This window comes from Ictidomys tridecemlineatus, chromosome 6 (assembly GCF_052094955.1).
Source record: "Ictidomys tridecemlineatus isolate mIctTri1 chromosome 6, mIctTri1.hap1, whole genome shotgun sequence".
Classification (NCBI taxonomy): Eukaryota; Metazoa; Chordata; class Mammalia; order Rodentia; family Sciuridae; genus Ictidomys; species Ictidomys tridecemlineatus.
In genome coordinates this window covers 16,403,855-16,418,847 of record NC_135482.1, presented here as the reverse complement: position 1 = coordinate 16,418,847, position 14,993 = coordinate 16,403,855, and the positions used below count along the sequence as shown (strand labels likewise).

At 42.4% G+C, this 14,993-nt stretch overlaps 1 protein-coding gene across 1 annotated transcript in view; it reads right to left on the bottom strand.

Annotated features, from left to right (window-relative positions):
- LOC101973794 (putative tetratricopeptide repeat protein 41) overlaps positions 1–14,993 on the bottom strand; it is an 82,800-nt gene that overhangs the window by 52,739 nt on the left and 15,068 nt on the right. The window contains exons 3-5 of the mRNA XM_040279063.2: positions 12,304–12,484; positions 8,103–8,317; positions 406–566 (exon numbers count right to left, since the gene is read on the bottom strand). Of these exons, the coding sequence (XP_040134997.2) occupies positions 406–566; positions 8,103–8,317; positions 12,304–12,484 (557 nt within the window). The remainder of the gene's footprint in view (positions 1–405; positions 567–8,102; positions 8,318–12,303; positions 12,485–14,993) is intronic.

Sequence of the window (14,993 nt, the reverse complement as noted above, 5' to 3'; positions counted from 1 at the left end):
AGGAATTGAACTCAGGGACATTTGACAACTGAGCCACATCCCCAGCCCTATTTTGTATTTTACTTACAGACAGGGTCTCACTGAGTTTCTTAGCACCTCTTTTGCTGAGGCTGGCTTTCAACCTGTGATCCTCATGCCTCAGCCTCTGGAGTCGCTGGGATTACAGGCCTGCACCACTGTGCCTAGCGTTCAACCCTCCTTCTTAGCTAGCTTCCACAACCCCTACTTCCTCTGTCCCAAATCAACAAAGAGCCAGGTACCAGACAACTAGGGGCAACCCCCTGTGTCCCAAGCCCACCAGAAGTATTCATATTAGCCAATCCTGAACTGTTCATGTCCTAAGTAATGGGGGTTTCTTTTTATAAAACAGTAATAAAATAGGGGATTCTTTTAAAAAGATATTACCTTCTGACCTGAAATCCCATAAATACCAATCAATTCTTCAATTCCATCTAGCACAAGTATACATGGCTTTAAACTGATGGAGGCAATGAACACTTCTACAAGAAGTGAAAAGGACAAAATGTTTGAATCTTCATTAAGAAAATCCATTTCAGGCTGCATATCTGCAATAAAGAATTTTCAAGTTAGGTGAAAATATTTCCATCATTGCTAAAATATGTAAATAGGCTGGGGAGGTAGAAGAGAGCAGGAAAAATGAGAGCTTCTCACAGCTGTACAGCTGATACACATATGCACGTGTTAGCTTCAAAAGATTCACCTCCACGGGGGAATGATATTTACCACCAGATGTCCCCAATACATTTTTTAGGATTTTATATACAAATATTTTTGTATGATTCAAAGCAACTGCTCTCATTTTTCAAAATGCGAAAATAGATCATGTTATAAAGAGTCAGAGGGGAAGAGAGAGATCATGCACAGGGTATCTGTTTAAGGGACACGGCCACCACCCTGGGCTCTTCCAGCAATGCATGTATACAATATCTCCTTCCCACTGCCTCATCTTTTTGGTCCTAGCCCACTTAAACCTAATGAAACCAATCCTAAATTCTGAACCCCATACCTTGAATTATGAAAATTGCCAGAAAGAACTAAGATATGAACCAGCAAAAAGCAAAAGAAGTCATTTGAGAAGACTAACTTTCAGACAGTGATTAAGTGACCTAGTAGCAGTAACCCCAAATTATAATCAGTCACCTAATATTTTAAAAGTAGTTTAATTCATACAACTTCTACCTTGCCTTTATTTTTCAAAAGTAATATTTTCCATAGAAATTTAGGCATCTTGGGGACTATAAAATCAAGTTCCAGAATTAATTAATTAGTTTTTCAGATGCATTAAGATTCTGTTAGTCACTGAAATTATGTTTAATAAACATTTATTAGTTGCCTATTAGGTGAAGGTTCTGTGCTATATGACATGGGGAAATAAAATGGCCCAAAAAACAAAATCAAAGGAGGGAAAGGGAAGGGGCAGGGGTTAGCAATGATGGTGGAATGTGATGGACATCATTATCCAAAGTACATGTATGAAGACATGAATTAGTGTGAACATACTTTATATACAAACAGAGATATGAAAAATTGTATTCTATATGTGTAATAAGAATTGTGATGCATTCTGCTGTCATGTATTTCAAAAATAAAAGCAATTAAAAAAAGATAAAGGACTTAAGGAAAAGTAGGAATGGGTTCTGAACACAGATAGCCAAATTTTAAGGCAGAATAGGAGTCTGAAGTCTCCTGGATTTGGATACAGAATCAATACAATGAAGAAAAGTTGAACACTGGGGAATTCACAGGTGGAAATGAAGGAAGAACACATCATCAAAACAAGGCGCAGGCAAAAGCCTAAAGATAGGAGGGTATGAGTATTTGAAAAGTAGAAGCTGTTTAGAGCAGCAGCTCTCCACAGGCAGGAATCAAGACATGGGCATCACACACAATGAAGCTTTGCCTCCAGATCTACCTGACTTTCAATGTTTTGTCAGTCAGTCACCTAAGGGGGGAAAAAACCTTTGCAATCACCTAACCCAGAAACCAACTCCATTTTATCTGTTAATACAAAGCATTTTTTTTTTTTTTTGGAAAATGACAACCTGACAATATTGCCCATGATGTTTGAGTCTTATATACAGTACACCCCTGTCAGTCACCATGCACAGAATGACATTTATTGCTTTCAGGGCGATTTTCCATACAGAGGAGCTGCCTTCTATTGGAACCATATATGAGCAATTTACATAGTAAGATATATATTGTTTTCTAATAAATTATTCTCTCTATATTTGTTACAGTAGAAAGTTGTATTCATTTGTAAAAAGATTTTTATATCATAAAATGACCATAAAATTACTTGAAATATATACGACTGGGTGACATAAAGAGGAAAAGGCATCAGAACAGATAGGGTTTGAGCTTATATCACAAAAAAAAAAAAATGTTGTTTTTCAAGAAAGGGAAGAGGGAAGGTGGACATGTGGCACATGCCTGTAAACCCAGTGTCTTGGGAGACTAAAGCAGGAGGACTTCAAGTTCAAAGACAGCCTGGGAAACTTAGCAAGACCTGTTTCAAAATAAAAATTAAAAGGAGTAAGGGTGTAGCTCAATGGTAGAGCATTTGCCTAGCATGTGCAAGGCCCTGGGTTCTGTACCCAGTACGACATGATGGACAAATAAGAAAGGAAGGGAGGTAGAAGTTAATTTTGCTGCTTCATCCTTTGAGCATTTTTTTAATCTTTAAAATTATGCACACTGTTAGGATTATAGAACTTAGATGATAGGATTTTAGAGTAGAAGGAGTTCTTGGAATTCATCTAGTTCTGAAGCCCCCTTCTCAAGATGAGAAAACTGAGGCTTAGACAGGCGAAGGGACCTGAACTTACAGATCACCAGGAGATTTCAAAACACTTTTCTCATGCTGCAGTCTGCTTTCAAGCTATGTGTGATCACCATTTCTTGGTACATCTAGCACTCGCAAGAGGGCCCACCAGGGTGTGGAACAAAACTGGCATAGAGGTTAAGTTGCAAGACAGACATGAGAGAACCTCAAAAAATACACACAGCCTAATAATCATAAAGCATAACAGCACTACTAATAATCAGCAATAATAATAATAATCCTAAGCAAAAAAAAAATACTCAAAGATGATGCTTGTGGATTTATCTTTGCATAGAAGGAAAGCACATATGGTTGTTTTGTTTTATTTTTTGAGATTGGGTCTTACTTTGTTGCCCAGGCTGCTCTCAAACTCATGCGCTCAAGTGATCTTCCCACCTCAGCCTCCCAAGTAGCTAGGACTGACTGCAGACATGTACCCCCAGGCCTGGCTAACATAAATATAAGCATTTTAAATCACATTTGGGTGATTTTTCAACTAGTTTTCCTCAAAATGATTTTGAAAATAAAGTCAGCATCACTACTACTGAAAAATGATCCTAAGCAGTTCTGGTACTTTTTTTGGCAGGACCAATCTGTTCCTCCTAAATGACAATGGCCTGTTGTTGCCTAATTTAAATGGTAATATGTGAAATGTTAAAACATCCACTTGCTGACTTACCAACTGACCAATTTGTTCACTTTTTAATGGTGTTTTCTCATCATTCGACATGTATTTATTGAGACCCTTCTATGTCTACGCCAGGCACTGAGCATGACAATGGCCAATAAAATAGACTCGATCAACAAACAGAGCAAGACAAACAATAGGACATATAATGATAGAACCATCTGGAAATCACCTGAGGGACCAAGGAGGGTGAGCTCACAGTCTTTGGAAGGAAATTAAAACACAAAGGGACCAGGGCTACCTTGGCTATCTGGCCAGTGCTGGGGTGTGGGGGAGAGGCACTTATTTGCCCTCTTGCCCTCTTAAATAAGGCAATAAAGGAAGAGAAGAATTCCACTAATCTGGGGAAGGGAGGGGCTTTTCAGGAGGAGGGAAGGGAAGGGACAAAGATGTGGAGGCCAGAAAAGTCTGATTTGCTCCCAGGAAACCAACTGGTGGGGCAAAGGGCAAGAGGAGAGGCTGAGAAGTTAGTGCAGCCCAGGGCACAAAGCTTGGCAAGCCCTGCCAAGGATTTCTACCCACTGCACTTCAGTGACTTGGGCACAGACTCTGATGAAAGCTGGCACTGGGAGAGGACCCAGGAGAAAGAATCCAAAAGAGGGAGATTTTTTCCTCTGGTGCCTCAAGGAGTCCAGGTGGCACAGTGGTGAGGACTGGGCAGTTACGGCTCAGCAGAAACTGGAGCTTGAACTCCCTCTCTGCCCACCTGGAGCCGCATCACCCTGACACTCAGACCTCAGTCCCCCAGGCTGGGATGCTAATGCCACCGTGGCTTGCTGAGGGCATGAATGAGATGCTGATAAAGCCCTGGTGCTCAGAAAGTCTTCAGTCTTCTTTTCCCAGGACTGCCATCAGGTTCCATGGAGAGCCGTAGCAAGAAATGCATAAGTAAGAAAGGCAATGATTCCCTTGTGACCTCTGCAAAGCGTGTCACAGAAGGTACACTTGCTGCTGCAAGATAGGTAAGAGGCGTGACAGCTGGCACAGGAGGCTCCAGGCAGCTCTCCTCAGCCACATCCTGGCAAGCAGGGGTTGGGGCTGATGGAGCAGAAATGTGGGCATCAGGCATGTGCCCCCAGAGTCAGATCGCAGCCCACACAGGCGCTGCAGTCACAATAGCTGAGCTAGGTCACAATAAACTGCACATTGCAAAGGATCTACAGGTGCTGCCTGCCTGTGCCTGTCCTCCCAGGTCAGCTGTGTGCATCTTGGCAGCAGCTCCTCCTCCTGCACCCACACCCACCTCACCCAGGCTTCTTAGAAAAGGAGTCATGCTAATGCCCTGGGGCTGGTGTCACCTTCACCTCCACAGCCTCTGTGGGCTTTGCACAATGGCAGCTTGAACTGCAGTCCTTCCCCTCCCTAAGCTAGCTAATGAGCAGGAGTGACTTACACTCTGCTTCTTTCTCTAGCCCAATAAGGAATAATAACATCATCATCAAAAATAATAATGGCAGCAGTGTGCCATTTTTAATTGTTTTTTTTTCAAACTTGGAAAGATGAGCTTCAAATATCCACACCATTTTTAATTCTTTACATGTATTATCTTTTATCCTCACACAGACTTAAGAAGTAGGTATTATTGATCCCATTCTCAATTTACAAATAAGAAATCAAGGCCAGGCATGGTGGCACACATCTGTAATCCCAGGGATTCAGGAAGCTAAGGCAGGAGGAGCACAATTTGAGGCCAGGCTCAGCAATTTAGGGAAACTCTGTCTCAAAATAAAAATTTTAAAAAGGGCTGGGGATGCAGCTCAGTGGTAGAGCACCCCTGGGTTCAATTAGGAGGTATTGGAGGGGAAAGAGAGATAAAAGGGGAAGGGGGAGGAGTAGGAAGAGGAGGAGGAAGGGAAATTAGGACACAGAGAGCTTAAGTAAACTGTTAAGATCACCCAGCTATAATTAACAAGTCATCCAGAAGCACAGCCCCTCCCCTGGGCCTCCCACCATTAATGAGGAAGGTGTTCTTTAGGGGAGAGGAGGCGTCAGTATTCATGGGCTATTCCTGAATTTATTCTACTGTTGTCTGCTTGCTTGAAAGATAACAGCTGGTTTAATTGGGAGCTCCCAATTCCAGTATCCCACAACACACCCATTAAAACAGCAATTCACTTTGGGAATGAAATTATAATTGGGTGTGTTCCACTGAGTTTACATCACCAGCCTAGCCAGATCAAGCACCCTGGGGACACACCAGAATAGGATCAGTGGCCTTACAAACAGACAAACCTGCTGCTACTTTACTCATTTACATGCCCACCCAACGGTAGGAAACTGAGCCACCCAATCCACCCTACTCACTCAGACACACCTACTACATGCATAGAAAGAGACCCAAATACGTGACCCTCAGACAAAGATGATACACACCCATCCAGACTCACCCTGTGGCACCCACATATTCACTCAGGACCCAGAAGCTCCTGCATGAATAGGCAAAGTCAGACACATGCAGACGTGAGTGCACACAGTACCTACGAGGAGGAAGAGCTGGTACCCACGTTTCCCAGGGGAACGACCAGCACTGAGCTAAGCCTCTGGATCACTCACACTTGATCTTAGTTAACCCTCTCACCTCTGAGCAAGGCACAAGTTCTTTTTTATCATCCACTTATTACAAATAGGGAAACTGAGCCAGAGGTTTTACAATAACTCACCTAGGGCCACAAGCCAGGAAGCAGTGGAACAGGGCTTAAATGTAGGTAGTCAGGCTCCTCATCTGCTCCCAGAACAGAACGAGGCATCACCATGACCCCACATAATTGCCATCAAGGTTGGGGGGGGGGGCATACCTTGTACCTCCCAAGCAGAACGTGACTTGCCTCAAACCTGCTTCCCTCCCAGTCAATAGCTCTGCCATCCGTCTAGTCTCCTAAGGCGGAGAGATGGGAGTTACTTGCAGTTCCTCTTTCCTTCAGTCCTCCAGCCCACTCCTCAGCACAGGAGCCCACGCCTCCACCTCCACTGCCCTGGCCCAGCTAGCGCGCTCTTGCAACAGCTCCAACAGCCTCCCGCCTCCACGCCTGCTCCCTGCATCCATCTTCCACACAATGAAATCATGTCATTTCCCCACTCAAATTCCCCCACTCGCCTCTCATTTTACTGAACAGAATCCGCATCTAACATTCTGGCCTACAAACCCCGAGGTGCAGCAGCTGACCTCACCCCTGCTTCACCTGACAGAGGCCTTGCGGGTCCCGTGGCTTTCTGGCCACCCTAGCCACTTTCCCTCTCTAAATCAGCAACTGTGTTTCCGGCTTAGACACCGTAGTATTAGCTTAGTTTTTCACTCCACCTGGAATGTTCTTTCTCCTGGTCTCCACCTGGCTGGCTCCTTCTTGTCAATGAGCTGTCCCCAGAGAGTGTGGCAGAGGAGATGGCTACCTGTCCCTCAAGCTTCATGCTGCCCCTTCTGTAGGGAGGGATCTGCTTTTTCTACCTTCTTGATTCCTCACTGGCCAAGCTGTTGCCAGAAGACCCGAGGTAGAGCTGATACATATTTCTTCCAGGTTGACACTTGAGGGAACAGGTCTCCTATCCTACACGTTCCCTTTTACCTTTAGCAAAAAGCAAAGGACTCTGAGGCTCTGGGGTGACACAGCTTCTAGATGGGAAGAAAACTGTGTCCTCAAATCACCACATAGAAGAAAGCTACTTGTTATCTAACCAGGAGCCACAAACTAGACTGTTACATGAATAAGAAATAACCTTCCATTTGAGAAGCCGCTGCAATGGGACTCAGCTGATACAGCAGCTGGAGCTACCCCACCACAGAGACACAGCACGCCTTCCTGCTCAGGAGCCACCCTGTCCCCTCATCACATCATTCGGCATGGCATTAATCATATTTGATAGGTTATTCATTTACTTGATATCTGCCTTTCCCAACTGGAACATTATATCCCTGGGAGCCATGACCTTGTTCACCTGATTTACTCCTATATTCCCAAAACCCAAAAAAACGTCTTGTACAGAACAGAAAACCAGTAAATACTCTGTAATGAATGAATGAATAAATAAAGATGCTCAGCACACGGTTACTGAAATTGAACAGGAAGAACAGTGGTTGACAGGCATGTCCACCTAGGAGCCTGTGCAAAGCTACTCCAGGAAGAGTACCCATGGCTCCCTCCTCTCTCTTCTAGTGTTTATGTAAATGTTCTTTTATCCTATTCTCTGAGAGACTCCACACACACACAGGCTGCCTATTTTTTTTTTTTTTTTTGCTTTCTCTTACTAAATACTTCTAACTTCTACATCTTTTATTTAGTTACTCAGTTAATTCTTTGTCCTAATCCCTCCCTGGTAACCTGAGAACTCCATGGGGTAAGGGCTCTGGTCCACTTTCTTCACAGTAGTGCCTGGCACACAAAGGAACTCAATAAACATTTAGGGAGGGAAGGGAGGGGGAGGGAGCAGAGAGCGAGAGATAAGGAGGCTATGAGGGAAGAGGCGGGTAGATACATGGGTGGGATAATGTGGGGTTTACAGTAGAACAAGGGAACACCAGGCACATGAGCAGAAGAGGCATTTTCTGAATGAACATTGGGAGTCTGATTCTATTACTGTGGTTCTTGTGCTGTAGCTCTGTGATGAAGTAGTGGATCACGGACACGATGTCACTGCTTTCACAGGTGCTTCCCACAAAATGAGGGATGATCGATATGCTCGGATATTTGTTTTTGAAATAATTCACGAAGTTGGCAATCAGGGTGGACTTCCCGCAACCACGTTCTCCAGACAAGAGCAAAATAGACTTGAAAGCTGGAAGAGAATTTATTCTGAAAAATAAAGAGGTAAAATGTAGTCAAGAAGATTCACCAAGGAATAGAGGAGGAAAGACATCTTCTGTAGACATTTGACTCCAAGAGATAAGAATGTTAGCCTCAGCTGGTTTCAAAGAAGTCTTTCATCCTCTGGGCTTTGGCTTTGACCTATGTAAAATTAGGGGAGTAGATGTTGGGTGGGCAGCCTTCCCTTCCCCCTCCCCTTTCATGGCAACTGTGGCCAGGGACTTTCCACCTGGCTGAGGAGATGCGAAATGGCCATTCAGAAGCTGACATGGCAACAGACCCCAACCACCACCGGTTCCCACGGCTGAAGCAATCGCCCTATCAACTCACATCAGCTCTGACCAACCAGCAACAGACACGATGCCCCTAAACCCGGCTCAGCCAACCTGCTGTGGGTAGCTGCGATTTAGATGGCCTAGGCCTTCCCACCTCCAGCTTCCCTTATTAGCACTGTTCTTGCCTTTCCTACCCACCACTTCCCCGGCCCTCACCCTTTCATGGACGGGTGAACCTTGCCTAGGAGCGCCCCCAATAAACCCTCTTTTGGTACCTCACTCTTGTTCCGAGGTTCCTGATCTAGCCTGCCCTTTCAGATAACAGTAGAGAGACAGTAACTTTGGAAGGCCTTTGTAGCCACACATATCCTAGGGTTGTCCAGTGTGAACTCAAGGTTACACCAAGGAGCCCAAGGCTACAGCCCCAGTCCACTGCCCTCATGCCTGCCTGCTCATTCCCCTATCACCAGGCTAGTTCTTGGTACATCACTATATCAGAAGAGAATAAAAACTGAAGCACTCATACACCAAGAATTCCTATAAATCCCGATGATCACAAAATCAGAAATTCAACTCAATTATCATCATCGTTAGTGATGCTCTGAGAAGTAGCCTGCTTCTCCACCAGGGGATGTTAGCTAGTTGTACTACACAAATATTTTATCTTTGAACTGACAGAAGCATAATAAAACTTGTTTTGTTGCTTTATTTTCTAGTGAAAATCTTCTGGATATGCAGAAGATTCTCAGGTCCATGATTATCACAACATAGAGATTCTAGTGTTGTTCCTTACAATTATGATTCAATAAGTATGTGTCTAGTGATTTTTTTCATTGATGGGAGTTATTAGATATGGAAAATGACAAACTCCCAAAATAGTGAGGCCTGAGAAAAGGGGAGTGATATAGAAAGCCAGACATTGACAGCATTGATCCTTTCCCAGTATACTCTTTCCTGATGATAAAACAAACCCTGGGGAAGAGGTGTTCATCAAACCTAGAAAGGCAGTCTCTGGAAGAGGCAAAAGCATTAATCTTTCCCTAAATAAATCCTTTATAGATACCAACCATTGACCTCAGGACCTCCATCAGTCCAGTAAGATGAATCCCAGAGACGGAGTGCTGACCCCAGACTCCCTCCCATTTGGCCCAGTAAAATAGACCTCAAATTCCTGAGTGTCCAAGCTGACACACTCATTAATTAAGTCACCTCTCAATATAACCTACATAAACCCATTCCCGCCTTTGTTTGGTGGCTCATTTTCCACCAGGAAAGTGGAAAATGAGCCATCAAATTTTCATCATCCCATTCCTGCAGGAAACTCCATTCCTGAAGGCTGAAATAATCCATGAAGTTTGAATCCAGCTTGGTTCTTTTGTGCTAACAGGAGTACCATGAAGAGGACCATTCCCAGGATTATTTGATTCACTATTGGATATTTAGTGACTAGCCTTGTCACTGAGGGCTTCCCTCAGCCAACCAGGTGGCCCATTTCTCTTCAACATTTCCTAGAAGGCATCTAGTATGCTACATGTTTTGCATATCTGTTATGTTCCGTTGCCTGGGTCCACAATGCGAACCTCAATGGGGGCAAAGATTTTCTGTTGCTTGGCACAGAGCAGGTAACAATCAACTAACAAGAAATGCAAATCTGATGCATCTGCATACCTACAGCTAGGGTCTTAATCACTACTTCTCAAGAAAAATGAAAACACTGCAAAACAATCTGTGGCTCCTTTTCAAAATGAGAACTCTGTTGGTCTATCTGGTTGTCAATGAAGACACTGCTTTGACAAGTGAATAAAACCACACTCCTCTTCTATTGACCCTTACACACTATTCAGGAACATACAGAATGGAATATTGTTCCTGAATGGCAAAGCAAGCAAAAGCTCTGCATGTTTTCACATAACTAATCTAAAAGGACTTATTTAATTGCTGTATCTTGTTGGGCCCAACAATTTAAGTTGTTCATTTGCAATAAAAATTTACTAGATTTCTCATCCACACTAAAATGCTTAAAATTATAAACTGATAAATAATCCACAAACCAAAAAATTCCTTGTTTTAAAGTGAACATTTCAGTGATTTTATATATTCACAAATATGTCACTCTTTAATTCCAGAACCTCTACACCCATTAACGATCATCCTCCATTTCCTTCACTACCCTCATCCCCCGGCAGTCACTTAGCCAACTATTTCTACAGATTTGTCTCTTCAAGCTTCACATTTAAAACACATAACGGGGTTGGGGTTGTGGCTCAGTGGTAGAGTGCTCACCTAGCACATGCAAGGCCCTGGGTTCGATCCTCAGCACCACATAAAAATAAATAAATAAATAAATAATATTGTGTCCAACTAAAAGCTAAACATTAAAAAAAAAAAAAAAACCACACACACACATAACCTATGTGCTTTTCCTGTAGTCTTAAAAATACTGATTGAGGACTGGGATTGTAGCTCAGTGGCAGAGCGCTTGCCTTATACATGTGCGGCACTGGGTTTGATCCTCAGCACCACATAAAAATAAATAAACAAAATAAAGGTATTATGTCCATGTATAACTAAAGAAAGATTTTAAAAAAATAGTGTGGCTCAGTGGTGCAGCGCTTAACTAGCATGGGTGAGGCCCTGGGTTCAATCCTCAGCACCACATAAAAATAAATAAAATAAAGGTATTGTGTCCAAATACAACTAAAAAAATTATTTTTTAAAAAAAATAGTGATTGAATATTATGATGTAATATTAAATCAAATAAGTCACTTCCTTTTGGTGTAATAAGTCACTTCCTCTTGGCATGAGTTCCCAGAAACACAAAAATGTTGGTAGCTCTGAATGGACTTCAGTGGTGTGCAGCTGAGCCTGGGAGGGTGATGGCAGAGAGCCCCTCACCATCCCAGCTACTGTGGGCTTATTTCAAACCATAAAAAGTGTACAGATAAAATGAGACCTGTGCTAAGAGCCGGAGGAGGAGGATGAAAACAGAAGACTATCCTAGGAACCTCCCTGCTTTCTAGGAATAGACCCCGAGGGACTCATAGACAATGCCAATTTTCTTACATTGCCTCAGCTTCACAATGCCTATGGATGGCAAAGGTGTGTCACCACCCAGAGTGGAAAAAGACATGCAGGTCTGACTATAGAAGACATTGGATAAACCAATGAAGGACTGCATACATGGGGAACGATAACTTGATTCCTTACACATAAACATAAATAATGATATGTCCCATATCATTTTGATAAGTTCTGGTGAATATCTGAATCTAAATATAATAATGATACACATGGAAGCCCTAAATTACATACTACTATACAAATGCAATATACATATTCTCCATTTTAGTTTCTTCTCCTTAAAGCCATTTCATTGTTCTTAGAATTACTTAGATCAATTTTGATGTATGAGAGAGAAAAGAAGGTAGGTGCTCTGCCCTCCAGCAGTTTATCATCTTCTTAAGGACACTGGAAGAAAGTATGCGAAAAACCAGAAAAGCTTTGCAAAAGCAGGGGGTACCTGATAAGGACATCTAACCCAGGGTTAGCCTTTCTGGGGTCTCTCTTGTAGGATGGAATGTCCACAGAATGGGGGAAGTGGGAGTGGACACTCTAAATTTGGAGGAATCACATTTACCAAAGCCAGGCTGTTTTGCTTGAACCCCATAAAGAAGGATTTGGATTTCTTGACATCTTACCTGAGAACAGAGACTAAATTAGAATCTGCTGCTGCATTTTTTAAGTCAAGTCCCTCATCCTTTAAGACAAATTGTTCCAAGATTTCAAAGATCCTGTTTGACTCCTTGGAAGAAACAAACGCTTGCTTGCACTTCTCAATAAACTCTTCATGATAGAAACATTCTAAGCTGTGCCTGTAGTCTTTATAATTAAAGAAATAAGTTTTAAGATCTTAGAATTGTAGTTTTACATTTTCAATTGCACATGCTTTCTATAAATGCCCAATAAGGAATTTGCTCTCTGTATCTAGATCACCTTCTTTCCATGGTGGTGCCATATTTCACAGCCCATTCTGAATGTTAATGAAAGAAAACAACAGGGGTATGTCTGTGTGTCTACACATGGCAAAGCTTATAGGAGTGCAGTGTATTTCTAGGGCAAGATGCCCTAAAACAGATGACACCCATGGGTACAGCTGCAGCTCTGCCATTGGGCAGGTAGGTCCCTTAAACTCTAATAAGATGTAGAGTCAGACGATTGGATGATGTCTGGGTCCCTTGAGTTCCTATTTACTGTAATTCCAAAACCACTGCCTAATTCAAGTCAGGGGGGTTCTGGGTTGCTAAAATGCTCTCCTGTCTCTGGAGGGTGAAGGCTATTATCAATGTACATATAGGGGGAAAAAACATAAAATAGTCTGGTAGGTTTCTAAGATACCCACCCACTCCTTATTAACTTGTCTGTCCTGTGGTTCAGGTTAGTGCCAGGACAGACCTGAAGACTATAGGACAGCTTCATGTTTCAAAATTTTTAATAGAATTTGGGATGACTGAGTTGAACTTGAACCTCACCCACTAAAGTGAGGTATCTTGAAGATCAAGTATCTCTAAGAATCAAGAGTATAAACTGATAGCTCTACATTGCCTTATAACTACTAACTGTACTAATGGTTTATTGCTATCCTAGCTTTAGACTGTGAGATTTTGGAGGCTACCTAAATAATTTAAAGGGTATCATAGATCCAAAAGAGAATTTAGCACTTCCTTTCAGAGAATTTTTTCATAATCCACCCATTGTGTACCTTCTAATTTAGATATTTAGCCCACATACAACCCTTCAAGAATAAAATATAAAACAAGCTGGGGCTGGGGATGTGGCTCAAGTGGTAGCGCGCTCGCCTGGCATGCGTGCAGCCCGGGTTCGATCCTCAGCACCACATACAAACAAAGATGTTGTGTCTGCCGATAACTAAAAAATAAAATATTAAAATTCTCTCTCTCTCTCTCTCTCCCTCTCTCACTCTCTCTTTAAAAAAAAAGCTTTAAAAACAAGCTAACTTTTCAATAAGATCAAAGCCATCCTCAGCAAAAGCGAGGCACTAAGCAACCCAGTGAGACGCTGTCTCTAAATAAAATACAAAATGGGGGCTAGGGATGTGACTCAGTGGTCGAGTGCCCGAGATCAATCCCTGGTACAAAAAAGAAAAAAAAAAAAAAAAACGAATACTATGATACTATGGAGAAATAAGATGAACTTAACCTAAGTACACAGAAAGGCTTGATTCTTCTTGTATGAATTAGTGAATATTAATCATTGGATGTGATCCAGATTATGATGGGTAAAATACTATTACCATTACAGACTTCAGCCAGATGTCCATGTTGTTCTGGAATCCATTTGGTTATTCACTCTTATTGGCTATTTACTCTGTGACTAATGAGTCAGGCACTGTTTTTAGGTGTTTCACATGTGCATTACTCATGAGCAGACTCTTATCCATCTATTTCATAAAATAAGGCTTACCAGTATTAAGTAATTTTCTCAAACTCACACAGCTTGGAACTGAAAAATCCAGGATTCTAAGGACATGCCTGGAGTCAGATTCTAAAAACTTCACACCTATAGTAAATATTTAAGATATCTTTAGGCTGCCCAATATTCACTGACTCTACACTAGTTTCAGTAACAGCACTAGATCCACCATCCCAAATCTCAATTCATGTTATTAAGTTCACGACTCCACGTGCATTCCAGAGGCAGTCTATGATCCAGGATTAACTATCAGAGTATCACATTTTCTTGGCACCCATGATTGAATTAAATACAAGCACATGGCCCAGGTTAGGCCAAGAATGGCTCAGTGCTAGGAATTGAGCCAATTCTGCTGAACTTGAACCTGGAGTGCTACAGTCATCTTCCTTCTATGAGGGAGAAGCCAAGGAATTGAGCCAACATCAGAACAACAGAGCCAGGATGAGAAACCAAAAGATCAGAGCCTAGTGACATCATCTGAGCCACTAGTTGAAGCCTGAGCAGAACCAGACTGAATCCTGGGCTTTGCAATTATATTAGTTATAAGGTCCCTTTTTGTTGGTGCTAGTTGGAGTCTCTTGCAACCAAAAGCCTTGTGACTGATAACAGTGTTTTTCCCCCAGGGTCCAGAATGATTTGGCTTATAGGCAGACTCACCTGGTTACCAAGGGTGAGATTTCTTTTCTTTTTTTTTTTTAATATTTATTTTTTAGTTGTAGTTGCACAAATATCATTAGTTATTTATCTTTATGTGGTGCTGAGGATCGAACCCAGGGCCTCGCACATGCTAGGTGAGCACTTTGCCGCTGAGCTACAGCCCCAGCCCAAGGGTGAGATTTCAACACCACCCCCAGCACTGAATTTGAACGACCTATGTGGGCCAATATTCTATGACTTA